At 45.6% G+C, this 25,123-nt stretch overlaps 2 protein-coding genes across 8 annotated transcripts; both read right to left on the reverse strand.

Moving 5' to 3' along the window:
• Positions 1–1,455: 1,455 nt before the first annotated feature.
• On the reverse strand, positions 1,456–8,275 carry dhx58 (DEXH (Asp-Glu-X-His) box polypeptide 58). The gene is made up of 12 exons (XM_080488328.1): positions 8,181–8,275; positions 7,024–7,210; positions 6,742–6,943; positions 6,478–6,668; positions 6,284–6,397; positions 5,914–6,046; positions 4,435–4,620; positions 4,098–4,348; positions 3,704–4,015; positions 3,376–3,566; positions 3,193–3,292; positions 1,456–3,105 (listed from the first exon to the last, which is right to left on the reverse strand). Exons 1-12 carry the CDS (start codon positions 8,219–8,221, stop codon positions 2,920–2,922), a joined length of 2,094 nt encoding a protein of 697 aa, XP_080344454.1. The 5' UTR covers positions 8,222–8,275; the 3' UTR covers positions 1,456–2,919.
• A 4,901-nt stretch (positions 8,276–13,176) lies between these two features.
• Positions 13,177–25,029, reverse strand: LOC308124928 (NACHT, LRR and PYD domains-containing protein 3-like). 7 transcript variants are annotated; one of them, XM_080488326.1, is made up of 11 exons: positions 24,912–25,029; positions 22,065–22,186; positions 21,758–21,835; positions 18,855–18,974; positions 18,485–18,687; positions 16,507–18,364; positions 15,569–15,742; positions 15,122–15,304; positions 14,552–14,725; positions 14,096–14,269; positions 13,177–13,841 (listed from the first exon to the last, which is right to left on the reverse strand). In XM_080488326.1, the coding sequence occupies exons 3-11, from the start codon at positions 21,802–21,804 to the stop codon at positions 13,832–13,834; spliced, it is 2,943 nt and encodes a 980-aa protein (XP_080344452.1). In that variant the 5' UTR covers positions 21,805–21,835; positions 22,065–22,186; positions 24,912–25,029; the 3' UTR covers positions 13,177–13,831. The 7 variants fall into 7 exon arrangements, 5 of the variants coding, with proteins under 5 accessions (XP_080344452.1, XP_080344449.1, XP_080344453.1 ...); XM_080488323.1 differs by having other exon boundaries at positions 13,177–13,793; positions 14,092–14,269; positions 24,912–25,014; XM_080488327.1 differs by having other exon boundaries at positions 22,065–22,174; positions 24,912–24,996.
• Positions 25,030–25,123: the final 94 nt, after the last annotated feature.

The following is a 25,123-nucleotide window of genomic DNA, read 5'->3' on the forward strand; positions in this document are numbered from 1 at the left end:
AGCATTGAATTTATTGGCCCTGAAAATGTTCTGTCAGAAACTTAGCTCTGGGTTATTTAGAAACTGAGATATTGATGAAAACCTTTTTTTTACAGCAGCAATTATGTAAAACCAAAGATGGCTGCCATACAGGACTCAGCAAGGGAAACATTGTTTTTGTGATTGTTCACACTATAAGGTTGTTCACACTATAAGGTTTCCAAAACAATGTATGTGATTAGGTTAGTTAGTTGTTAGTAACGATATTACATCAGTATCAGCTTTAGATTTATTGTCTATCTGATCAAAATGAAAACTAATGTTATTGCACATCTTCTACAGCATCAAAACAGACATTGTCAATGGCATTGATAAAGAAAGGATCACATAAGGCACTCACTAACATTCATCCAAACACATGCAGATGTGCACTTTCTTGCTTTTACATCCAATTATTCAGACTATCTCTGAACAAACCCCGGTAGCCTTGACAAGAGTCACGTGTCAAAACCATCTTCATCATCTGTTGCTCGACAACTCCAAGCTGCTGTGATCTCGCAAGGCACCTAATTGCAATTAAAAGTCCCGGGGGTGTCGAGCTGAGAAGTGAAGGGAAGTAATCAGAGCTGATTGTAGAGCCGGAGCCTGATCAGAGTCAATCACACCACTGAGTGTTCAGCTCCTCTCCAGGACCTGAGTCAGGGAACACACCACAACAGGGTCTGGGATTACGCTCATGGCAGCACTACTGACTCCAGCTCTTTGCCAGATTTGAAGGGATTATGGCACATGTGACACCGTGAGGGTTGACCTAATCATCTCCCGCCCGAAGAAACACACAAAGATGTTTTATGGGTCAAACAGGGATTCGCTCACTGCAGCTGCCAGCCAGCAAATTAATATTTTCACTGCCAACTGCCTCAGTTTCATTGGCCTGCTTTTAGATAAACTGCTTGTTATACCTGAGGTTATGCGCGATTCTTGCACCGTATCCAGTATCTTTGAAGGCGGTGCGTTAATTGATTATTCGTAAGTGCAATGAATCATTTCCCGAATGCAGACTGTTTATGAAGCGTTAAATGATCCATGCTGAGAGACAACCTGGTATTGATCCAGTGCAGGAGCAGAACAGGAGGCGGAGCAGTGTGCTGTCCCAATTGTAGGTGTAGTAACTCCACCAGTTCCCTTCATGGGGCTCTCCTGGCCCTCGATTACACGTTTCGCTTTACCTGGCAAAGCAGAGCTTGAACGCAGGGCCTCCTGTAGCTTCGTCTGTCCACAGCTGCGGTTTAATCCTCTTGATTCATCCTGCCACACCCTGGTGACTGATATCCTGCCCCGGATTGACATATTATTAAGTTTCAAAGCTTTCGTACTGATCTTTTTGTTTGTGGTTTATGGAGATAAAGCAGGAAGTAAATGGTGTAGGCTCTTTAAATAAGAATAATTAAAAAAAAAACACTTTGGAGCACCACTGACAAATCAAGGTTTTACTTTGAATAGCTCATGCAGTGAGAGGACTGAGGCCTCAGTAATCTTATTAAAACATCTGGATTTCACGGTGAAATTCGTGAGTTGTGTGTGTCACCTGGCTCTGTTGTGTGTAATGAATGCCTACAATTTCCTTCTGAAAATCATACTACGATTTGATTGTAATGTGTCATGCAAGTTAATTAATACTTGATTACAGCCACTAGTAACCTCTTCTGGTAAACAGGAACGTAGTGAAACAGTAAATGTTTAGGCAGCAGCTGGCACACTGAGCAGCGAGTTCTACAACTCTATGCAACACCTGACACAGATAATACCTGACTTTACATCCTGTTTTGGTGGGTACAATTTTAAAATTTTCTTTTCTTATCAAAAGTTTTTGGATTCATATTGAACGAGGCAACCACAAAAAGCAGCCAAAACAACAAACCCCTGCACATATGCAAGCGCTTGGTGTTTATTCATGGCGAGTGCTCTTGGCTCACAGTGAGAATTCCCTCAGTTTGTATGTGCAGTTTGCATGTTCTCCCTGTGTGTGCATGTTATTTCAAGGTCTCTTCAGGCTGCGCAGTCTGAATCCTACTGACAAAATGTACCAATGCAGCTGGAAATCTATTGCCGTTCCGTCAACAGGAAGGTTTGCCTGGGATTAATGTGTTGCTTAGTCATTCTTTCCCCTTGTTCAGACTCATTTATGTTACTTCACAAGACGTCAGTGTCCCATAATTGAACAACTGTGCCAACATGGAGCGTTTCCATACTGTTGTATTGCTAAACAACACTGACACCTAGTGGCTTGAGAAATATTTGCAATAGACTGATTTGCCAACTACCTTCATCCATAATCCCACTTTATCCATGAGGTAACCGGTCCATCATAATATATATGCACATTCAGAGTTAGGGGCGGCTTTGGTTAATCTATCAACCTCACAGAAATGCTTTTGGAATTTTGAGGAATTTAAAATATAAAACAGTTTTTGATTTATTTCACACTTTGTTTTTGTTTATTACATAATTCAATGAGTTCATTCATAGTTTTGATGCCGTCAGTGAGCAAATGTCATTAAAACATTTTTTAAAACATTTAAAAACATTGAATGAGAAGGTTTGATTGGTCGTGTTCATATGAACGACAATATTTCTTATCATCACACAATAATATAAAGTTTAAAATAATCTTAATTCTTACAATTCATCTGAGAGAAGAGTTTTGTGCTTGAGTTGCTGACTAAATATGCAACAAGTAACCAGCAAACAAGCTCAAATGAGGCACTTGGTTCCCACACTGGCCTGGCAGAACAATGGAGGAGTCAGCATGTGCACCCCTGTAAAAAGACAGTGTTCATATTTTAACAGCAAGAGTACCATGATTGTTTAAAATGGTTCAAAAGTGACACGCTTGAAAACAAAACAAAAACAAGAGCAGAGAGATCCGACATTGGCGTCTCAATCCAAGAGGTCCGGGAAATGTTCTTGGCAGTACTCTTCGAAGTCGAACTCCTTCACAGCGAAAGGAACTTTCTTCCACTTCTTCACGGTCGTTCGGCCATGAGGAGTCTCCAACAGAAAGTATTTTATAGCGAGGTTGGGCAGCACCGCTCTCTTCTTGTAATTGATCTCGTATCCCCATTCCTGTGAGTTGCCGGGGAGAATAACGGTCAGAGTGCAGGACACGCAGACAGAAGCCGTGTTGATACTGAGCAAGAAGGACCGACGTACCATGTTGCAGTTGTCCTGTTTACATACGATTCTACAGCCGGGATCCCAGTCCCCGAACTCCTTTGGCAGCGTCATCTGTCGGCCAGGTTTGTATTGTTCCCTGAGAGCAGAGACCAGAAGCTTTTAGAGATACAACACATTCCTTTATTCCAGAATTAGGATTGCAGAGGAAGGTCCACTCACTTGAATTTGTTGCTGACGTTGACGTAGTGCGTGTTGTCGATGACTCGGATGTCGTCGCCGTGCGCAACGGGCGTGAAGCAGTTTTGACACAACAGGTGGATGTTGGAAGCAGCGTTGCGACTCTTCTCCTCAGCTGCCAGTTTTTCTTTCAGTTTGCTGGAAAGGAGCGCTTCCTCTTGAAGCCTTGCTAACTGGAGACACGAGAGAAAAAAAAAGGAAAAAGTTGACGTCAGACCAGTTCTTTCTTTTTTGGATCAACTTTTATTGGAGCTTGACCGACGGAGGATCGGATCGTTGTTCTGGAAAGCCAAAGACGGAAGTTTTGCACCTTTTGGCGAAACTTGTGGCGCTCCATAGCCTGGACCACAGCGATGGCTTCACCGGTGAGCTCCTCCAGGCGCTCATTGACGCGCTCCTTGTGAACTTCGCGCCCCCCTTCCTGGGCGACCACCGAGTAGTGGCTGCCCTCAGCGCGGGCCCGTCCGCTGGCCTGCTGCTGGGCGATCTCGTTAGTGAGCAGCCCGTAGCGGACCACCAGGTTGCACTCGGGAATGTCGAGGCCCTCTTCGGCCACGCTGGTGGAGATCAGGAGGTTGAGCTTTTCCCGGCGAAAATTGTCGATCGTGGTTTGCTGCTGGCTCTGCGAGACAAGCGGGCGAATCAGCACGCGCGTCGAGGAGGGGAATAAAGGGGTCGCTGCAGAAGAAGGTTTGACGCCACACCTGAGTCATGTTGTAGGAACCGATTCCCGCCCCGGTGAGGATGGCGGACCTGACGCCCGCTTCCTGCAGGGCTGCGTTCTCCAAGACCCAGTTCTGCAGGCAGTGGGTGCTTTTCCGCGTTTTGGAGAAGAGGATCCCCTTTGACGCCACGCCCGAGCCAAACTTCTTCAGCAGAGTGCTCTCGAGCTTGGCCATCTTTGGGTTCTCAAAGCGAGAGGTGTTTGCCAGTCGCTTCAGCTTCTCGCGACTGTCTGCGTCACAGAGGCAATCAATGGAAATCACCGTGATCTACAACAGTGAATGAAGAAAACGACCGCAAACAATTGTGGCTTCTTACCAACGAATAGCTCCACCAGGAAGACATCGGTTCCGTCAATGACTGAGTCATACTTTGGTTTGTAGAAAACCTCCAGCGAGTGATACGCATCAATCATGCGCAGAGTGTCGTTGATGAGCAGGGCGTCGTTGTACTCTCTGAGGTGCTCGGCACATTGTGCCAACAGCCTGTTCTTGGCACATATTCCTGAAAAGATACACAAGTAATGCACAGAGGCTTCCTCAGAATATTTGATTCACACTCTACTGCAAGTGTGAATGAATTCACATTGTGATCACAAGGAGACACTTTTATAACTGAGGGTGCGTCTGAATAGTCCCTCCTATCTCCTTCCCTATCTCCTTCTCCTTCACCCTCGGAAGTGTTTAAAGTGGCGGCCATGATAAGGAACATTTGAATTCTCAATAAGCTGAGAAAAAGAGGCTCGAAGGAGACCAGATCATGCTGCCCCACAATTCCTTGCGGCGACAATATTTAAAGGGACCCGCACATCCGAGCGTTCAGGGGAACTCAACACAGATCATGTTAAGTTACCAAAGCAACAATCTGCCTTGAATGACTTTAAATAATCTAAAACCCAGATCCCATGTTATGCGAATGTTGTAAAACGAACACGGTAAAGTAAAGTTTTTCGTGCAGCTCATTCTCAGTTTGATTGGTTATTTATTCACCTGGCAGCTTCTTTTCCCCTGATTTCAATTGAAACCTTGTGATAATTGAGATTATATCAGTGGTTCGAGGCACAGGGGAAAGTGGTAGAAATGCGCTTTTTGTAGTTTATTTTCAGAAATTTGTGGTTTTTCCACCACAGCAGATGGTTTAATGTCATTTAGATCACAGTTCAGTTGTATGGGCTGCTGCATCCAACTGTCTTCTAAGGAAATGACAAGTGGCTCAAAACAAGGCTGCAAGACGGGTCCGTGGTTGTTGCAGAAATGCATGAACGTCTCGCTTGGCTGATTGTCAAGTATCTAGTATTAGACTATCTGCTGATATATTAATATACTTTCACAGAATTATTAACACTCAGACTCCTAAATGTCTTTATAATATAATTTACTGCTTAAATACGCATTCACATTACAGCAGAGGGGCGAATCGTCGACAGATCACTATACCCCTCCCTCAGTCTAACTCTATGAAGACGACTGTATTCTATTGGGCAACTGTGCTTTGGAACAATCTTCCAGTTGTGGTTCGTGATATTAAGGGAAAAATTGGTTTTAAAAAGAGACTAAGAAGGTATGTTGTTCTCAACACCATAATACAATCTTGATTATTGGATAGAGGGAGGTTATGTCACGTGATACAAGAAGGGCATGTTGCTTTTCTCTATTTTATTGTTTTTTATTTTGATAAGTGATTTTTGTATTGTTGTTTTTGTTTTTTTGCACTGTGATGATTGTTTTGTATGTTCTGTCTGGACCCCAGGAGAGGAGGGACTATTTGGACACACACAGGACAGAGAACTGTCTTTACCACGCTTCTTCAGATTGACCACGTCGGCTTCATAGTCCTGAGTGCCAAACTCTCTCGGAAGGAAGTCCTGAGGAGGGGTCATGAACTCATGGATCTGCTTCATCATCTTTTTCAAGTGGTCCCCAAATGGATCCTGGAGGACATTAGAGATGAAAACTGTCTTTGTGTTTGTCACACTGAATTGGTTCTTGGGGGTGATTAGGGTGGAGCAGTGGCTGGTGCCCTGCGTGTTTGCCCTGTGATGGACCGGCGCCACGTCCAGGGGGGCTTCCTGGGACGCACAGATGATGGGACCCAAAGGCGGCAGAAGTTTCCGTAGCAGGAGAACCCAGAACAAGAGTGTAGAAACTGTATGTACGTTCATGCTTACCTCAGGCCTCTTCTCCACTATGTCGTATATCTTCACCGGCCTCGGGACCTTCTCCCTCAGTTCAGAGGCGAAGTGTTCAGTGGAAACGATAGCTGAATCCAAGTTGGCGCAAATCTAGCGGAGCAAAGCACCAGCGTTGATAAAGAGTCGTAGAAGTGCGTGTTGGGTAACGGACTGACAGATTGAACACCGACCTCCAGCACATGCTCCACAGCCTCCACCCGGGTCTTTGCGCCCCCCGCGCCTGGTGACGCGGTGAGACCCAGGATCTGTGGCAGCCGCCTTTCTCCTGCCAGCTTTTTCTTTATGTAGCATCTCATGATTTTGTTGTACGCCATCTCCTTATGGGTGTGGTGACACTCGTCGATTACCAGCAGAGTGATGTCTGGAAGCAGAGGACAACCATGACGACGCGCATGACGACACGCATGACCGCACCACCTGCTGCGTTCACCAACCCGAGAGCTCGGCGTGTTTCTCCTCCTCCTGGTTGACCATGGCGTTATACAAGATCTGCGCCGTGCAGATGACCACATCTTTGTCGCGTATCGCCATCCCGAAGAAATCCTTCTCGTCGGTGTCTCCACTCACTGGCAAAACGGCGTATTTCGGTCGCAGGTGATTAAACTCCCCAGCGAAATGTTGATTAACAAGGTGAACCTAGGAGAAGAAAAATGGCATAAAAACTCGATTTTGACCAGTTGTGAGAAAATCGTTCTCTTCTTTGTGCTTTTCTTTACCGTGTTCACGATGACCACCACTTTAGCATTGGGGGTGTCCTCCAGGTGTTTCTGGGTCACATGCACAGCAGCAAGGGTCTTTCCACTGCCAGTCGGGAGCCAAATGATGATATTTTCTCCCTGGAGCGCTCGTTGGACTACTTCCTCTTGGTACTTGTAAAGTTTTAAATCCTTCATCTTGGGTTTTCTTCCAGCGTAATGAAAAAAAAAAAGGTTTGACAAAGTGAGCAGATTAAAGTGACATGTTTCTTTTTTTTAATATATATATATATATATATATATGTGGAAATCAAATTGAGAAAAAGTGACAGCAAACCAAACAGGGGTGGAACTTTTATTTTCTAACTTCTGCACGTGACGTTACGCTCAGCTTGGCTGAGCATCCCAAGGTGTTGCATACTAACGCGTCGCTGTAGCAACGCATAGCGAACAATAGTTATTATTGTTACACGATAAGCCTTCATCCTGCTGGATGCCTGAGTGATGAGAGATAGCAGTCATATTCTGAAACCCTTCAGACCAAAGCAATGGATTTGACTAGATTAGTGTTAGCTCTGCCCACTGACTATGACGGACATCACATCATTAAAGAGTGAAATTTTATATATATATTTTTTTTTCAAATTTGAATTAATGAATTTATTGAAATAATAATAATAATAAATAAATAATTATTGATAATCATAACAGTAATATTATTATCATCCTCATCATTATTAATTATTTAATGGTGTATTTATTTAATTTTGGCATGTTGACAGGTGTGTTTCTTAAACTGACCTAATCACATTTGACTTTTTGTTATATTTTCAGATCCATGTTTTTGCTGCTTACCTGACCCGTTGACTGTAAACACGTTGGAAATATTACATATTACATTTACCATAAAACATTCCACGATTTCTTTCAATATTTTTTTCAAACACACTGTAACCCTGCACTTAATTCAATAACTCAACTACATGGACACACACTGTTCCATCACGCTTTATCACTGTGCAGCATTTATAACAACATATCATGTCAACATCTCGGATTGTAGTAAAAAAGAAGTGGTAACACTGCTGGCAGAAGACGAGCTGACGTGTTCGTAAGTTACCGTGGAGATATTTCTAGGATATCAGCGATCGGTAAAGATTTTAGGCTTTTTAACTCACCTGTCGGCTGTAGAAGAGTTTTCAGAACTTCCCCCTGCCATGTCACTGCACGCAGCCCGCTGCCGAGAGGCTTTAAGAGGAGACGGGAGCAGAGGGAGGGACTGAGAAAGGAAAGGGAAAACGAAAGTACTCAACACTAGGTGGCCTTTATGAAGGAGACTCGGGAGCAACGACCACTGGCGGTGTAATGCAGTGACACTGAAGGACCGGAAACAAACTTGAGTAAAAAGAAATCATTTTACTTACAAATGCATAAGTTGTATATGATTGACCTTCACCGGGAAGTATTCACCAGTTAGTTAGTGAGTTACAGCTAAACTGAACTATTCAACGCAGCCCGGTATGTGCATGCCCCCCCTAACTGGGCCCCTTCCTTCTGTCAGGAAAGCAAAACTTAAAGTGAGTTGTGTTGAGATTTCTCAGAAGAAGCTTCTTCCTGTCAGCTGGTGTTTGTTGTCTTATTAACACGCATGCACATTTAAACTTTGGCCAAGATAGTGTGATTTTATTTATATTTTTTGACACAATCAACATAATCAGAATGTTTGTATTTATATGTTCGGTCAACATTGTTTTGATGCAGTTATGCCAATAAAGTAAAGTAATTGAATAAGCCAAAAAGCACATTTCAATTAGTAATCTATGAATAATGCGTTTTATAATATATATATAAGAGGAATATTTTCTATTAGGTGACACTTATTAAAACAATCCCGTGACAACAACCCAGGTAGTTTTTGATTGTTGGACTTGGTATGTTTTATTACTTTTAATTTTATAATTAAGAATTTACATTTTTTTGTTTACACAATCCGCATAATCAGACAACTCACATATGACTACTTTCTTCAGTAACAAGTAATGTAACACGTTACTATTTCCAAACCAGTAATCAGATTAAAGTTACTTCTCCAAGTCACCGGGCGTTGCTATTGTTGCGTTCAGCAGGACAAGCTTCTTGTCTGTAAAGAAACTATATTGGGATGTGTTGACTCCTGTGGTGTTTTTATGAAGCAGTTAAAGACATTTTTATTTCGGCAGGCCTTTGTCTTGTAGCTGCTCAATGGTGCTCAATTTTACTTTTCTGTATAACCATGTATGTTTTTCTTTTCTTCTTGCTTCTACACTTTCAATAATCATTTAATTTTAATTTTTAATTTAATTTTTTCTATCTTTAGTGCTGTTAAGCACCTCGTGACTCATGTCTGGGAAAGGTGCTCTATAAATAAATTCTATTCTATATTCTATATATTATTGAAAAGAACCGGCAGTTCTGGACACACAGGCAGTCTCGCATGCTCGCATGACCCGCCCCCTTCTCCACTCTCAGCCAATCACAGGCCAACTCATTCAGGCAACACGAAAGAATCGGAAACAACAAACGTCATCGTTAAACCTTAACATTGCAACAACAACACAACTGCAGAGACGCTATTTTGGTCATTTTCCTGAGTAATAAGATACATTGGCAGAAGCTCCGCCCCTCCTTTGGCAAAACCAGTTGTCATTTTTATGTTGAGGCGGTGGAGAGTGTTTTAGTGTAACTAAAAAGTAATTGTAATCTAGCTTAGGTACTTTTAAAAGCATGTAATCAGTAAAGTAACTTAGTTATTTTTTAAGTGAGTGACTATCAATCAGCAATTTGATTATTTTTTCAAGGTAACTGTGGCAACACCGTGTAGAACGAAGCACATTAATGGCCGTCAATGATTTCTGATTGGCTCATGTTTACCTGAACTTTTCACATTAAAACTCCACATTAGCACAACATACCTTTATGTCACTAATTCCACCTGCGAAGACTCAAACACGGGGATGCCTTAGAACAGCTTTACTGGCTTACAAAGTTATTTGGCTCCCAGACCCAGGCAGAAGACTGCGACGAGTAATGGATGCATGGACACGCTGATCTAGGATTAGTCCACCCCCCCGGAGTCTGGACACTGGTGGTGGTCAGAATGAGGATGAGGCCCGAGGCGAGGAGGCGATTCGATTCTTTTTAAACTGAGAGAAACCCACCAGAGCCATGTGAGCACGCGCGAGGGAGTGGAAAGGGGGAAAACTCCCTCTAACAGGAAGAGACCTTTGCAGAACCGAGCTCAGAGGTGGCGGCGTTCTGCTTCACCGGTTGGGTGAGGCGAGATGAGGAGGATGAGACAGACAGTCAGGTTGGGTACGGATGCGGGCTGGATGATGAGCGTCGATGGCGGCGTAGAGGCGAGACCCAGTGGAGGAGGGGTGGAGCCATGCAGCTGTGACAGGCGAGGCTCGAACGTGAGGGCGTATAAGGCAGAACCTGGCTGTCGTGTGGGGGTGTGGGTGGGGGTGTGGCTGGAGACCAGCGGTGGTTGGATGATGGCTGGAGGTTGGTCTTCCAGGTTGAATTACCACTTTAAGTTCCATATAACAGCTGCAGCCTCCTGTCTATGCTGTCACTACCGGAAACATCCTGTTTGGTTCCAGATCAATAGACACAATCACTCTGCACTTGGCTATTTTTCACCTTTTAAACTGCCTTTTGTTTGCGAACAACACACCAAGTGCAGTTCCAAAATAGACCAGCAGGAGGCACTGTGGGGACATGTTTGTTCTGTTTCTGATTTCTTGCTCAGCAGTGTCATGTGTTCTATTCATGTGCTGTAATGATGTAATAGACGCAGATTCTAATAACTTATTAGACCAGTGGTCCCTCTCTTTAAGTCTTCCCCCTGCCCACATACATGCATACAACAGTTCCTACCAATATGCTGCTTATCACAGATGAATAAAACACCATGAGATTTTGCAATCTCGGAAGATCTGAAAAATTTGATTAAAAAAATTTAACTCATTTAGATCATGAATGGGAAGAATTGAGCACGATCACTTATCTACGTCGGTGTCTCGCTTATTTCACCCAAATGCCTTTTCCCCCCACATGCAGTTAGTTCATCACTGAAAAGACACACAAAACTGCTGACATGGTAAAGAAGTTCTCCATGTCTGATTCAATCCCACATATTTTCAGTGTGTTTTTGGCGTCTTCATGAACTCGTTCTGTGACGATCAGCAGTGTGATAGTGAATCCTCTGTGTTTCACTTCTTTCTCTCAACTCTCCAAGACACATATCTTAACTTCATCTGTCATGAACTCTGAATCATTCTCCAGTTTAGTGATTTCTTTCTATCTTTTCTCCAGAGTTTTTTCAACACAACAGGTTGCATGTTTTATCACAGAATGAAAGACTTTGTTTGGAAGATTCCTTTTGAAAGTAGTTTTCAATTTTTTCTGTATTTTTCATGCAGTTTGTAATAACAAGGGTTGAATTGACGACGCAGCCCAACTCTGTGTTTTGGTTTTTGAAAATGACAAAGAATGAATGAATAAATAGTATATTTTGGTTACAGACTACAGTACAACACTTGAACTGTGTGCATTACAGCTTACAAAGAATTATTGTACATACTTGCACTGATGTATCTTCTCCCAGCAATATTGACAAGCTTATTGTTGCCGAACCTGTAGAATCCATAAAATAACCCATAATATTAATAATACAAAACAAGAAAAACCAAACAAAAAACAATGAAAAAGTCATTCTTCTTATCATTTCACATTTCACTCATTTTACTTTGTAATCCTCAATTATCTTTCCTTTCAATGTTTTTTTTTTTTAAACTTAACAGAGATCTACACAATTTCAAATTATCACTGAGTTCATTTCATAATATGACTCCCAAAAATCAAACACATCTGTATTAAACTATTTATTCTCACATTGCCTCTTTCAAAGACACCAGCCCTCTTGAATGATATATTCTTTCTCTTAATTAAAAATAAACAAAACCTGAAATCAATATTTCTAAACAACAACAACAACAAAAAAAACCTTTCGGACCAAACGGCAGCCATAGAAACTCAAAAAGACAAAATGGCGTGATCACTGCAGTCTTGACCACGTCAAGCGGATGAACCGGTACCTAGTGGTAGCCTCTCACCAAATCCACCTTAGAAAAAAGTCTTGGATGTGTGGAATAGGGGTCCGATCATGTGACATTATTGAGGTGCCGAAAATCCCCACAAGGCCCATGGGCTGTCGGAGCGCCGCACGATACCCAGTCTCTCCATAGTGGCAAACTGCTCCTCAGCAATCGCCAGCTTAGCACCATCCAGCCGGCGAGGGCGAGCAAAAACTGGCGGCCCAGCCCTGAGGATTTATGTTCCACTCCATGTTTAACGATGGAGGCTGAGAGGGTAGGGACTGTCACTTCAGGAAACTCAGCCAAACTCATTCCTGATGTTCTCGGTGCTCACAGCTGCTATCGAGTGCCAGGCCTGGCATTTCTCTGCCCAGAGAAGGAGCATGGTGGCGTGCAGCGCTGGGCTCTGTTCCCGAAATGCCGGTAGAAAAAAACACAGCTGGCGCTTCCTCCTCCGGCCGGTGTTCAGGCTGCGCCGGCAGGACAGCACGCACTGCGTACAGCACGCACTCCGTACAACACGCACTGCGTACAGCACGCACTGCGTACAGCACGCACTGCGTACAGCACGCACTGCGTACAGCACGCACTGCGTACAGCACGCACTGCGTACAGCACGCACTGCGTACAGCACGCACTGCGTACAGCACGCACTGCGTACAGCACGCACTACGTACAGCCATGACACGAGCAGATAATCCTCAGTGCGCACGAGCAGAGAGCTCGCCAGAGCCATGCGCACCTGAGCTGGTAGTTTCTGATTCCCAGCAGGAAAAGACCATGATGATGCAGTTCATTAAAGAAAAGTACAATACTACTCAGCCTTTGGACGGTCTGTGGTGTGAACGGGGCGATCGACCCCTTTACAGGACGTTTTCAATCCAGCTGTGAAGAGCAGAGGTTCTTCAGGAACGTCCTGCAGTAACTGCATCATGAGAACTCTGCTATCATTCCAATATTTCATCCATTTCTGGGATTAAAAACTAATCTCTTGATAAAAGGAGCATTTCAGTCTGAAAGAAAACAATGAAGATTTACTGCAGATTTTGTCTTTCTGTGTTTTTATTGTTTCCAATCAGAAACAAACAACGAGAGACAAGATGGTTATTTACCAGAAAGGAAAAGAAAGCAGTGAGAACTCTTTACACACAGTCCTGACAAAACCTTTCAACACGCTTTACACACAGAGAACATCTCCAGCTTGGCTGAGCGCACATTGAGAGTTTCTGTTTCTGTTGCATCAACAGTCCGACCCTGGAAATGTGAGCTGAGTGCTGTGGCCTCGGTCTTCTTCCACACAGGAGCTGCTTCAGGGAGCGACAGCAGGAAGAGAAGCCACAGGAAGCAAGGGCAACAAGATATACAACATAGAATCATTTTATTGTGAAAGAGGAAGATAAGGAAACCAGGAAGAAGAGTATGAGGTTCAGTTTACACAGTAATGGTTGTGCGTCACATCCAGAGAACCCTTGTTCGATGCTGGATTCTCACAGCTCTTCACACTGCACCACTGACACTCAGCAGATCTTCTGGTGGTTCCTCTGTCACTCACTGCTGGATGAGGCTCTGCTCTCCTCAGTGGATCTTCAGGACACACAGCGTCCTCTCTGCTCTCAGTGGATCTTCAGGACACACAGCGTCCTCTCTGCTCTCCTCAGTGGATCTTCAGGACACACAGCGTCCTCTCTGCTCTACCTCCACCTGCAGAGAGATGAGAGGTGATGAGGAGAGTCTCTGTGGAGCAGTCAGGACTTCAGTCCTGTCCACAGCAGCAGCTCAGAGCTCATGAAGGACCACCACTGTCAGACCAACACAACAAGCCTGAGGCTCCTCTGATTGGCTGACTGTGTCCTCTGCTGTCCAACCCTGAAGCTGCTCAGCGTTCTCCTCTCACAGCCTCACAGAGCAGTCAAACTCTGGATCTGCAGCATGGACTCACTCCAACATCTACTGACCAGAGAGTCTGCAGGCTGCAGTCTGGACTCTCCTGAAGACCAACAAGCTGCTTCACATCTGACTCCTGCAGGTTGTTGTAACGCAGGTCAAGCTCCTTCAGGTGGGTGGGGTTGGACTTCAGAGCTGAGACCAGAGAAGAACAGCTGATCTTTGACAAACTGGAGCTCCACAACCTGAATAAAGAGAGAAAGCAGCAGAATGAATGAGGAGAACCAATCAGATGTGTTGATGGAGAAATGAGCAGCTCCACATTACTGTGTCCTGATCAATGAGCTGTTCTGTTGTTGTGGATCTTCATCACACTCATCATCCTCATGTCAGCACAACATTCACACTCCTCATGTGCACACACATCAGTAACAAGCTGCTGAGCTCAGTCCATCTCTCACTGCAGGATCAGAGTCTCACATCACGAATATTTCTCCTTCTACAACAGTAACAGACAGTCAACTGACCACAAAGACTCCAGACTGCAGAGTGGACTCTCCAGAAAACCACACAGCTGATCAACTCCTGAATCCAGCTGCTGGTTGTAACTCAGGTCCAGATGTTTCAGGAGGGAGGGGTTGGACTTCAGAGCTGAGGCCAAAGAAGAACAGCTGATGTCTGACAAACTGCAGAACGCCAACCTGAATAAAGAGAGAAAGAAGTGAGATTAGAGGACACACACACACACACACACACACACACACACACACACACACACACACACACACACACACACACACACACACACACACACACACACACACACACAGAGTGTGACTCTTCATCCAGGAGAGGTCAACATGGACCATGTCAGTGGTTGACAGTGAATTCTCCACCGCAGCACCTTGCTTCTTTTACCAAGCTTTGAAATGTGGAGCTCCACACAGCTCTTCCACAGTCACAGGACTGAACCACAGAGAAGAAGTCTCAGTTTCTCGTGGAGATCCTAGGTGTGGATCATCTCATATCAGCCTGATGTCTGACCTTTAGTGTCAACACAACTTTCACTGCACACAAACTCACACATGGAGTCTGACCTCAGAGTCTCCAGACTGCAGAGTGGACTCTCCAGAAAACCACACAGCTGCTCAACTCCAGAATCCAGCTGCTGGTTCCTACTCAGGTCCAGATGTTTCAGATGTTTCAGGAGGAAGGGGTTGGACTTCAGAGCTGAGGCCACAGAAGAACAGCTGATCTCTGACAACCCGCAGTCCTCCAACCTGAATAAAGAGAGAAAGAAGTGAGATTAGAGGACAAAGTTTGATGTTGAAGTCATTGAGACTGAAGAAGGTTCAGACTGGAAGAGTTTAGAAATGTAAAGTCCAAACAGCTGAAGCCACCAGGAGGAGAAGAGTCTCATCAACATGCTGATCACTAACATGCTGCAGAGCTCCGTCCATCTCTGACCTCCAACATCTGGATCCTCCTAAACTCCTCTCAGTGGTTTGACTTCAACAGAGTCTAACTTCAGACAGTGAACTGACCTCAGAGTCTCCAGCTTGCAGTTTGGACTCTCCAGTCCAGCACACAGAACCTTCACTGATGAATCCTTCAGCTTGTTGTCACTCAGATCCAGATGTTTGAGATGGGAGGGGTCAGACTTCAGAGCTGAGGAGATCACTTCACAGTGAGAATCAGAGAGTTCACAGCCACAAAGTCTGTAATGGGACACAGAGAGGACAGGACATTGTTATGAGGACTTTGTTGGAGCTCAGAGCTTCAGATTGTCTTCTCTGAGTTTGACTTTGGCTTCATGTGGACGTGAAGGAGAGAACATGGAGGTCCACGTCTCTACACTCTCCATCTGGTGCTTTCTGGGATGGGGCGTGGCTCTCTGGGGTGGTTTGCTGGGGCCTCCCTGGGTTTGGGGGGCTGCCGGCCGCCGGGGTGACGGTGTCCGGGCCCAATGGCCTCGGGCCCCGGGGTGTTGCTCAGGCTGGTTTAATCTAGAAACTCATGTTACTGTCTAGATAGAGCTGCTCAGGCTGGTTTAATCTAGGAAATCATGTTACTGTCTAGATAGAGCTGCTCAGGCTGGTTTAATCTAGGAAATCATGTTACTGTCTAGATAGAGCTGCTCAGGCTGGTTTAATCTAGGAAATCATGTTACTGTCTAGATAGAGCTGCTCAGGCTGGTTTAATCTAATAACAGTTGGAAAGTATTTGGATCAGTGTGGTAACTGCAAATAATATATGTAGCAAAAACAAGGGTATTGTATGTTATGAATGAATGAGTGAATGAATGAATGAATGAATGAATGAATGAATGAATATAATTAGTACATCCAAAGTCTGACACATAGTGCTGAGTCACATGTTTCTTCATGACAGATCATTGGGGAACATCTGCACAGAGGAACTACAGGAAGTACTTTCTACAAACATCACTGAGACATGTGATCATGATGACATGTGGACTCACCGAGCTGTCCTGCAGTTCCTCACAGCTGGGATCAGTCTCCATCGTCCCTCCACTGATGTGTTGTATTTCTCCAGGTCCAACTCCTCCAGGACCTGGTCTGACATCTGCAGCATGTAGGCCAGAGCTGAGCAGTGGACCTCAGAGAGTTTCTTCTCTGATCTGTTCTCTGACTTCAGGAACTCTTGGATCTCCTGATGTACTGAGACGTCCTTCATCTCCATCAGACAGTGGAAGATGTTGATGCTTCTGTCAGGAGACATTTCATGGCTGTTGATCTTCTTGAGATTCTCGATGACTCTCTGGAAGGTTTCTGGACTGCTCTCTGTCCGACCCAGCAGACCTTCTAAGAGTCTCTGGTTGGACTCCAGAGAAAGGCCATGAAGGAAGCGGACAAAAAGGTCCAGGTGGCCGTTCTGACTTCTGAGGGATTTCCGCAGGACTGTCTTCATGAAGCTGGCCAAAGATGGGAAAGCATCCGATTTTCTGAAAAACTTTGACATTTTGTCAGCAACAGTCTTTGGTTTTAAATTAATAATCTGTTCCCAGTCCTCTCCAATGAAGGTCTTCAGTACGTCTGTCTTCCTGTTGTTGAAACAGTGGAACAAGTCGACTGCAGCCAGAAACTCCTGAACACTCAGATGGACAAAGCTGAAGACGGGTTTCTGGAAGATCACAGACTCTCTCTTGAAGATCTGAGTACAGACTCCAGAGTACAGCGAGGCCTCAGTCACATCCAGACCACATTCCTCCAGGTCTTCTTGGTAGAACATGATGTTTCCTTTCTCCAGATGTACTAAGGCCAGCCTGCCCAGCTTCAGAAGAACCTCCCTGTCAGCCTGTGTCAGCTCCTGGGGACCCGTCTCATGTCCTTCATGGTACTTGAGCTTCTTCGTGTGTGTCTGAACCAGCACAAAGTGGGAGTACATGTCAGTCAGGGTCTGGGGAAGCACTCCTCTCTGCCCTGTGGTCAACATGTGCTCCAGAACTGTAGCAGTGATCCAGCAGAAGACTGGGATTCCACACATGATGTGGAGGCTCCTGGATGTCTGGATGTGGGAGATGATTCTGCTGCTCAGCTCCTCATCACTCAGTCTCCTCCTGAAGTACTCCTCCTTCTGGGCGTCAGTGAAGCATCGCACTTCTGTCAGTCTGTCCACACAGGATGGAGGGATCTGATTGGCTGCTGCGGGTCGGGAAGTGATCCAGACCTGAGCCGAGGGCAGCAGATTCCCCCGGATGAGGTTTGTGAGCAGCAGGCTGACTGAAGACTCGTGTGAGACGTCGACCACCTGCTGGGAGCTGCTGAAGTCCAGAGAAAGTTTGCTTTCATCCAGGCCGTCAAAGATGAAGAGCAGCCTGCAGACAGCCAGTTCCTCTGCTGTCACCTTCTGTAAGGCTGGATGGAAAACATGGAGCAGCATGAGAAGACTGTAGGGCTGCTCTCTGATCAGGTTCAGCTCCCTGAAGGAGAGCACCACCAGCACACTGACGTCCTGGTTCTCCAGGCCCTCGGCCCAGTCCAGAGTGAACTTGTGCACCGAGAAGGTTTTTCCACTGCCGGCCACGCCACTGGTCAGAACCACTCGGACGTGTCTGTGCTGCTCAGCTGAGGCTCTGAAGATGTCCTGACACCTGATGGCAGTGTCATGGAGGCTCTCCTTCCTGGAAGCTGTCTCCAGCTGCATCAGCTCCGGTTCCCTCTGAAGCTCCTCACTGTGTCCCTCTGTGATGTGGAGCTCAGTGTAGATCCTGTTGAGGAGGGTTCCTCCTCCTGGTTCATCATTTCCTTCAGTCACACGTTCACACCTGCTCCTCAGACTCTTCTTATGTTCCTCGAGAACCTGCTGCAGACCAGCACCTACTCCAAGACAACAACAACAATCAGACTTCACACAAACAGCAAGCTTCCACATCTCTACAACACAACAAGTCCAGTGAAGACAGACGAGTCCCTCAGCAGACACATGTCCACTCTTACTTGGTGCAGCTCTGCTTCTGGATCTTTCTGCACACTGAGGACAGCAGGAGGCTCCTGATGAAGAACCCAGGTCCCAGTGTGAGCTGCTGCACTGTCTGCAGACCTGGTGTCCACAGCTCCACCAGACTGGATCCTTCAGGACGTCCTCACACAAAGCACAGCAGGACGGCTGCTGCTCCTCATCATCACTCCTCTTCTTCTCTCTGTGGCACCAAGCAACATTTACTGAGCAACACAACACACAGCGAAGACACAAAGATCCAGCTTCAACTCTCACACTGCTTCAAAACCCTGGAAGTGAATCTTAGAGTGAGCACAACATCTCTCACTCTGGTTTTGAGGAAATAAAAGAAAACAAAGAGTTTCTTACTTTGTGACTGAAGGTTCAGGTTCAGCACTGAAGTATGGTGTAAATTCTTTGGACTGGTCACTTTTCAAAGACAACCCGCTGGACACTGAAGTCTCTGCTGTGTGTCTCAGCTTCTGACCTCTGCGCGTGCGAACACACACACACACACACACACACACACACACACACACACACACACACACACACACACACACACACACACACACACACACACACACACACACACACACACACACACACACACACACACACACACACACACGCACACACAAAAATGCTCATAAGTGTGTGTGTGGTTTCAAGGCTCCTTAGGTCTCAGGTCAATGATCAAATTAGTTGTTATTCCACCTGAACTGGGTATTGGACTCTTAGGTGAAGAGATACCCGGCAGAACCAAGCAGTGAGGGCTTTTCCAGCGGAAAGAACCAGGGTCTAGCTCGGAGCCAGGGCCAGACTTGGCACCGCTTCTTTGTCTTTCCACCACCAAAGCCCCGGCCAATCAGGGGCTGAACGGGTGCTATGCTGGTCCCACATCGTTGCTCGGTCAGAGCGGAGCCAGACCGGGGCCTGACACGTCATCAGCTGGGGGCGGAGTTATCGCTACCTACGAGGCTGAAGAGACGCTGAACTGGCTTTCTAAAATGTACAGCGAACACGTGGTCCCGGAGTGGTTATAAAGAAAAATAATAATAATAACGCGTGGGAACGAGATCATTTAATCCGCGATCGCAGAGCCGTGGCTCTCGAGAGTCCTGCCATGCTCCAGCTCTGTCCTCTGAGCTGCGTCGGTTTTATAATTGAGCAGTTTTCCATTGTCGTTTTTTTTTTCACGCTTTTCATCGGAACAACATTGTAACTAACTGCACTTCCAGGTTGTTTCGTGTTCTGAGGTCCGCATGCGGACTGATTTACACTCCGCTAAGCCCCATTATTATTTTCTACCACACAGAACTTCTTTATAATGAAGCAATACTTTTGGTTCATCAGCAACTGCAAAACAAATTACATACAAGCTTTTGATTCAGACACGTCCAGAAATAAAGTGAAAGGAGCAGAAATTCACTATGTAACGCCGAAATGTTGAAAAATAAGACCCAAGCTCATACACGCATTGTTATTTTTTTTTTTTCCTCTATGGCCACTCCGGGGCTCCGGACTAAAGCAAGACGGATGTTAAAAAAAACACCAATAGAGCGACGAGGAGACGCAATGTTTTCTCGCTCTTTGGTCTTCATCCCGGACCAAACCGATGATTACAGTCCGTCTCCTTCTACCTGTATGGGCGCTTCATTGGTGAAATCAGTGACGTACGACGCTTTGGAGTGACACAATGACGTGGCTCTCACTTGGCTCCGTTGACAATGGAAAAACAACCAGTTCTTTGGCGGTGCACATTTAAGAACTGGCGCCTGGTTCCTTTTGGTGGAAAAGCCTTAAGTGAGGGTGTTGGGATCTCACAAGACCACAGGAAAGTTGACTATTTTCTAAGGAAAGACAATCTTCATATGTCGTGATATAAGGTCATGACAAGGGAAGACGTATCAGTTTCCCCAGGATGAGACCTGGTAAACGACACCTCACAGAACCTCTTGGTGCTTTTCCTCAACAAACAGGGAAAAGCCACCACAGACCGAGCGACCCGCCTCCTCGGGTTTGGACAAGGGAGCAACCAGGACGCTGCAAAGAAAGACTCCTGAATCATCAGCTTCAGCTTCGTCTTTCTTCCCAGCCTGCTCAACGCAGTCAACCAGAGTTAGCACGGATTTGCTTTCAGTCACAGAAGCCACCAGCTTCCCTGGACAACAACCAAACTCCTTCTTCAGGGACATTAAGGATGTGGCGACAAACAACTGGGCATTACATGAGACGATTAGTTAAACGTGATGCTATGCACCGAACTGTTTAACTTTGATTAAGATGTGTTGATTCTATTACAGTGATTGAGTTCTATTGATAATGATATTAGGAGTAGTTTCTCTCTCTCTCATTATAAATAGATATAATTTTTGGAATCATACTTGCTGTTTTATTGATGAGCACAAAGGTGAATGAAATGTCGACCTCTTCTGTGTCAAGAACTCCAAAATCATTCAAGCTTTACTGTTAATTCTGGTAATTGTAATTAATTTAACTATTAATTCTCATTCAAAATTAATAGTTTAGTATATCCTATGAGACTGATATAACTGAATTGGCTATCATTTCCTGTTGAACAGGTGGTGCTGCTGAGGTATCTGATTACAGATACAATTTTCAATACAATAATTCATAAATATCTTTAATGAATGAATGAATGAATGAATGAATGAATTATCAATTATTAATTATTATCGATAGCCAAACTGCCAAAACCCAACATAATTGGTGCCCTGTGTGCGGACTGCACTAAATAAATAGTGCCATGTAATCCTTATGGGGTAAGAAATCCCTGCAAGGGTATGGTGGGAAGGCAAGCAGACGACATCCACCTCCGTGAGAGTTTCTCCCATGTACCAGAGGAGGGTGGACACATGGAGTCAGAGTGGACTCTGTTCAAGACTTCCACTGAGGAAGTGGTTATGCTCAGCAGTGGCCAGCAGCTTGTTGGTGCCTGTCATGGCGGCAACTCATGGACATGATGGTGAACACCATTCAGGGCCTGGTTGGCACTAAGCAGACAGGTATTGTTGGCTGAAAGTCCTGCAGCTGTAGCAGTTGCTGAAGCAACATCTGTGACATGAGAGGAGTTCAATGAGGCCATGGAGAAAGACTTTCAGGAGGCCTCAAGGAGGCTCTGGAGCACAATCCAGAAAACACTCTCCAGGTGGTTGGAGCACCGTCGCCTGGTGGAGGAGTTTTTGTTCTGTTTGCTGTTTTTGTGGATTCTGTATGTCGACTCTGCAGGAGAATCTGACGTCTCTTACCTGTCCACTGACTGTGATCTGTCCTCCTCTTCATCCACGTCACACATGATGAGTCAGGCAGAGAGAATCAGGACAAACCTGTTCAACACACACACACACACACACACACACACACACACACACACACACACACACACACACACACACACACACACACACACACACACACACACACACACACACACACACACACACACACACACACACACACACACACACACACACACACACACCATTTCGTTTGACTCCCACAGAGAGAAGCTGCCCCACACTTTGACGTTATGATAAAAGGTGGACAAACACTCGCCTGGTTCTTCTTCTCCGACAGTCGTCTGTCAGTTGGAGTCTGCACTCACACAGTGACTTGACACGTCATGATTTCCTGGTTTGACTGGAACTCAGATCACCTGAACACAGCTGCTCCTCCTCCTTTATTTTTTTTTAGCAGAAATCCCACCCTGTCATTTCAGTAAGTGTGTGACTCAGTTCAGTGTTTCAGCTGCAGTGTGAAGAAACAGCTGCTAAACTAAAGAGATTCTCTTCACATCATGTCTCTGTCACTGACACACGTCCTCAGTGAAGAAGAGGAGGTCAGCTCCTCACAGGAGGAGGCAAACAAACACACTGAACCCAGCAGTAGGTGGATGTATCCTCGGGGTGATGAGACTGAGTACAGAGCGAGGGAGGAGAACGTTGTCACTTGGTGTGAGCAGAACTATCTGCAGCTCAATGTGATAAAGACCAAGGAGCTGGTGGTGGACCTGAGGAGGAACAGGGTGTCTGTGTCACCGTCTCCATTCAGGAACTAGTGTGGACGTTACAGAGGAGTATGAGTACCTGGGGTCCATTGTGACAATAAAGTGGACTGGGTGAGGAACACTGAAGACCTTTACAAGAAGAGCCAAAGCGTCTCTATTCCTTTAAGTTGGCTGAGGTCCTTCAACATCTGTCACACCATGTTGAAGGTCTTCTATGAGTCTGTGGTTGTGAGCACGATGCTCTAGGTTGTTGAAGCTGTAGCATCAGGCTGAGGGTGGCCGACACCAACCGGCTCCACAAACTCACCAGAGAGGCCAGTGACGTGGTGGAGGTGGAGGTGGACTGTGTACAGGAGGTCTCAGGGGAGGATCCAGTCTAAACTGAGCTCCATCCTGAACAATGTCTCTCAGTCCTCTGCGATGTCCTGGTCAACAGCAGACACAGCTTCAGTCTCAGACTCATCTCACCAAAGTGCTCCACAAATTCACAGAGATCATTTCCTCCTGTGGATATCAGACTCTGTAACTTTTCTTTTTTAAATTAGTGTTGTTCATACTGTTAAGCCCTTCTCTATACTTATCAACTGTGTTTCGTAGTGTTTTGCATTTAAACCCCAAAAATGCAGAGAACAGTTGAGTCTTTTTAGGTGGTTTATTATCCAAACAAACAAAAGGCATGTGGTGGCTGCAGAGTAGTGATGGGAAGTTCAGCTCTTTTCAGAGAGTCGGTTCTTTTGACTTCCAAACGTCTTGTATTTTAGATTAGTTTGTCGCCTCGCATTTTAGCCTCACCTGGCAAATACGTTTGTTCTGTTACAAAACCCACAGAACAGAATCAGCTGAGTACTGACGTGTCCGTGCAGGTTTGTGGTGGAACCTGCTCTGAATGCTGTTTTATTTATTTTACAGTGAAGGCACTGTCTTCTGCTATTCTCGGTGTGTTCAAATTCGTTTGCGGGTGTCACTCATGGTTACATGTTTTCTCGATGCAACACACTCTCCTCCTCACCGCTGGCTGCTGTCTCACTCACTGAGTGGGCGGAGACAAGACGCCATACCTGCCTGAGTGTCCCTCTCTGCTTTCACATAATGGATTTGATCCTCTATTGGGGCTCTGCAAACGTTACGACCAAAACAGCTGTTGTTGTCACTTTCCACCAAATCAAAGTTAAGTGGAGCTTCAGAATGAAGCTAAAGACCCGCAGCTTGCAGACCCCGTCCTATATCCTCACAAGTGATTGGCTGCATGGTTGCGATGACGTCAATCAAGGCAAAGTTCTGCCGTGAGCAGAGCTGAGCGACTGAGTGAGAGCTGAGCAAGGAAAGGAAAACGAGTTTGTTTATTCACTATTAAAGGAGCCGGCCCTTTACCAGCTACTGAGGGACTATTGACCCCAGTTTGACGTGGCTGACGGGCTGTTTGGTTCTCTGCATGCCACTCGTTTAGCTGTGTGATGTTCGATCCCTTTTTACGTTCATTTCCCCGGATCCCCAAAATCTGGACCTCCTGGCCTTTTTTCCTCTCAGGCTCAGTACCATACATAAGTGCAGGCTTTACGCTGTGCAGCGTCTGTGGTCTTTTCTGGTTCCTCACCACTTCCTGCCCTTTGTGTACTTTTGCTTTGCAGCGACACCTTTTGACAGAATCCAGGTTCTCCTGATGCTCAACTCGCTGCACGTGGAGCGACTCGGAGACGCGGCCAGCGAAGAACACGGCAGCGGCCGTCAGAGTCGTTCTCTGTGACTCAGGTTAACGTTTGTCATTGTAAACAGCAGCGTCCAGCTCCTGTTGAATCTCCTCCTCCCGTTCCCGGGAGGAGCGTCTGTACCTTGTTAAGAGACCGCCATGTTGTGTCACGCGTCGACTTTTCAATAAACCCAGTTAACAAAACAACCTGTGAGCGCAAAGCGGAGGGTTTACGGCCGATGACATATTTAGATATTCGAGAGTGACGATCGTCTCTACCAATCAGCAGACGGCTGCGTTGTCGCTCCTCCTCGCAGACCCGTTCCTTTGTGCTAGGTACCTCAACGGAGGGATAGCAGAAAATCTGAGCCGATGGTCGCGGTTTCTTTCAATCCTTCCTTAACATCCACAACTTTTTTTCAAAAGCCGCCCCGCGACACTCCGGCACAGAAAGTGCGGTGGAACCGCGACTTAACTGATAAAGCATTCAGTACCATGCCAAAAAAAGCCAAATGTCAAAAGAGTGAAGTGGTAGCTCCACTTCCGCTCCTGACAGAACATATCAAGACTTGCCATGTCATGGACGAAGGTGACAATGACCTGAGTAATGTGGATACCAGTGAGCCTGAAGATATAAAATGTAAGGATTCTTAATATTGTGCTTCTCTGAGTATATTGTACATAAACATTGAAAAAAGAATTTTCTTACCTGTAACTTCTCAACATTTCTCAGCAGCAGCTATGCAGGAATGTCCTGTCTGCACAAACATGTTTCCTACTGACTTCATTGAGGTACATGCTTCTTCATGTGTGAAAAGGTAACAACTGGTTTTATGAGGGTAGGGCAGAAAAAGAGGTGATTCATGAAAGCGTTGTAATTGAGGAAGAGCAAGCAGCAGTGCCTGAACCATCCAGATCCTC

The sequence above is a fragment of the Lipophrys pholis genome (assembly GCF_963383615.2).
Source record: "Lipophrys pholis genome assembly, chromosome: 19".
Taxonomy (NCBI): Eukaryota; Metazoa; Chordata; class Actinopteri; order Blenniiformes; family Blenniidae; genus Lipophrys; species Lipophrys pholis.

What these genes read in the sequence shown, in the direction of transcription:
- dhx58 (XM_080488328.1), bottom strand. Translation starts at nt 8,221, where the DNA reads ATGGCAGGGGGAAGTTCTGAAAACTCTTCTACAGCCGACAG. An exon ending in CTGTGGAGCATGTGCTGGAG is followed by an intron (nt 6,398 to 6,477) that starts GTCGGTGTTCAA and finishes TTGCTCCGCTAG; the next exon opens with ATTTGCGCCAACTTGGATTC. An exon ending in GTTCCTACAACATGACTCAG is followed by an intron (nt 4,016 to 4,097) that starts GTGTGGCGTCAA and finishes CTTGTCTCGCAG; the next exon opens with AGCCAGCAGCAAACCACGAT.
- LOC308124928 (XM_080488323.1), bottom strand. Translation starts at nt 21,804, where the DNA reads ATGTGTGACGTGGATGAAGAGGAGGACAGATCACAGTCAGTGGACAG. An exon ending in CAGAAGCAGAGCTGCACCAA is followed by an intron (nt 18,365 to 18,484) that starts GTAAGAGTGGAC and finishes GTCTTGGAGTAG; the next exon opens with GTGCTGGTCTGCAGCAGGTT. An exon ending in TGCAAGCTGGAGACTCTGAG is followed by an intron (nt 15,305 to 15,568) that starts GTCAGTTCACTG and finishes CTCTTTATTCAG; the next exon opens with GTTGGAGGACTGCGGGTTGT.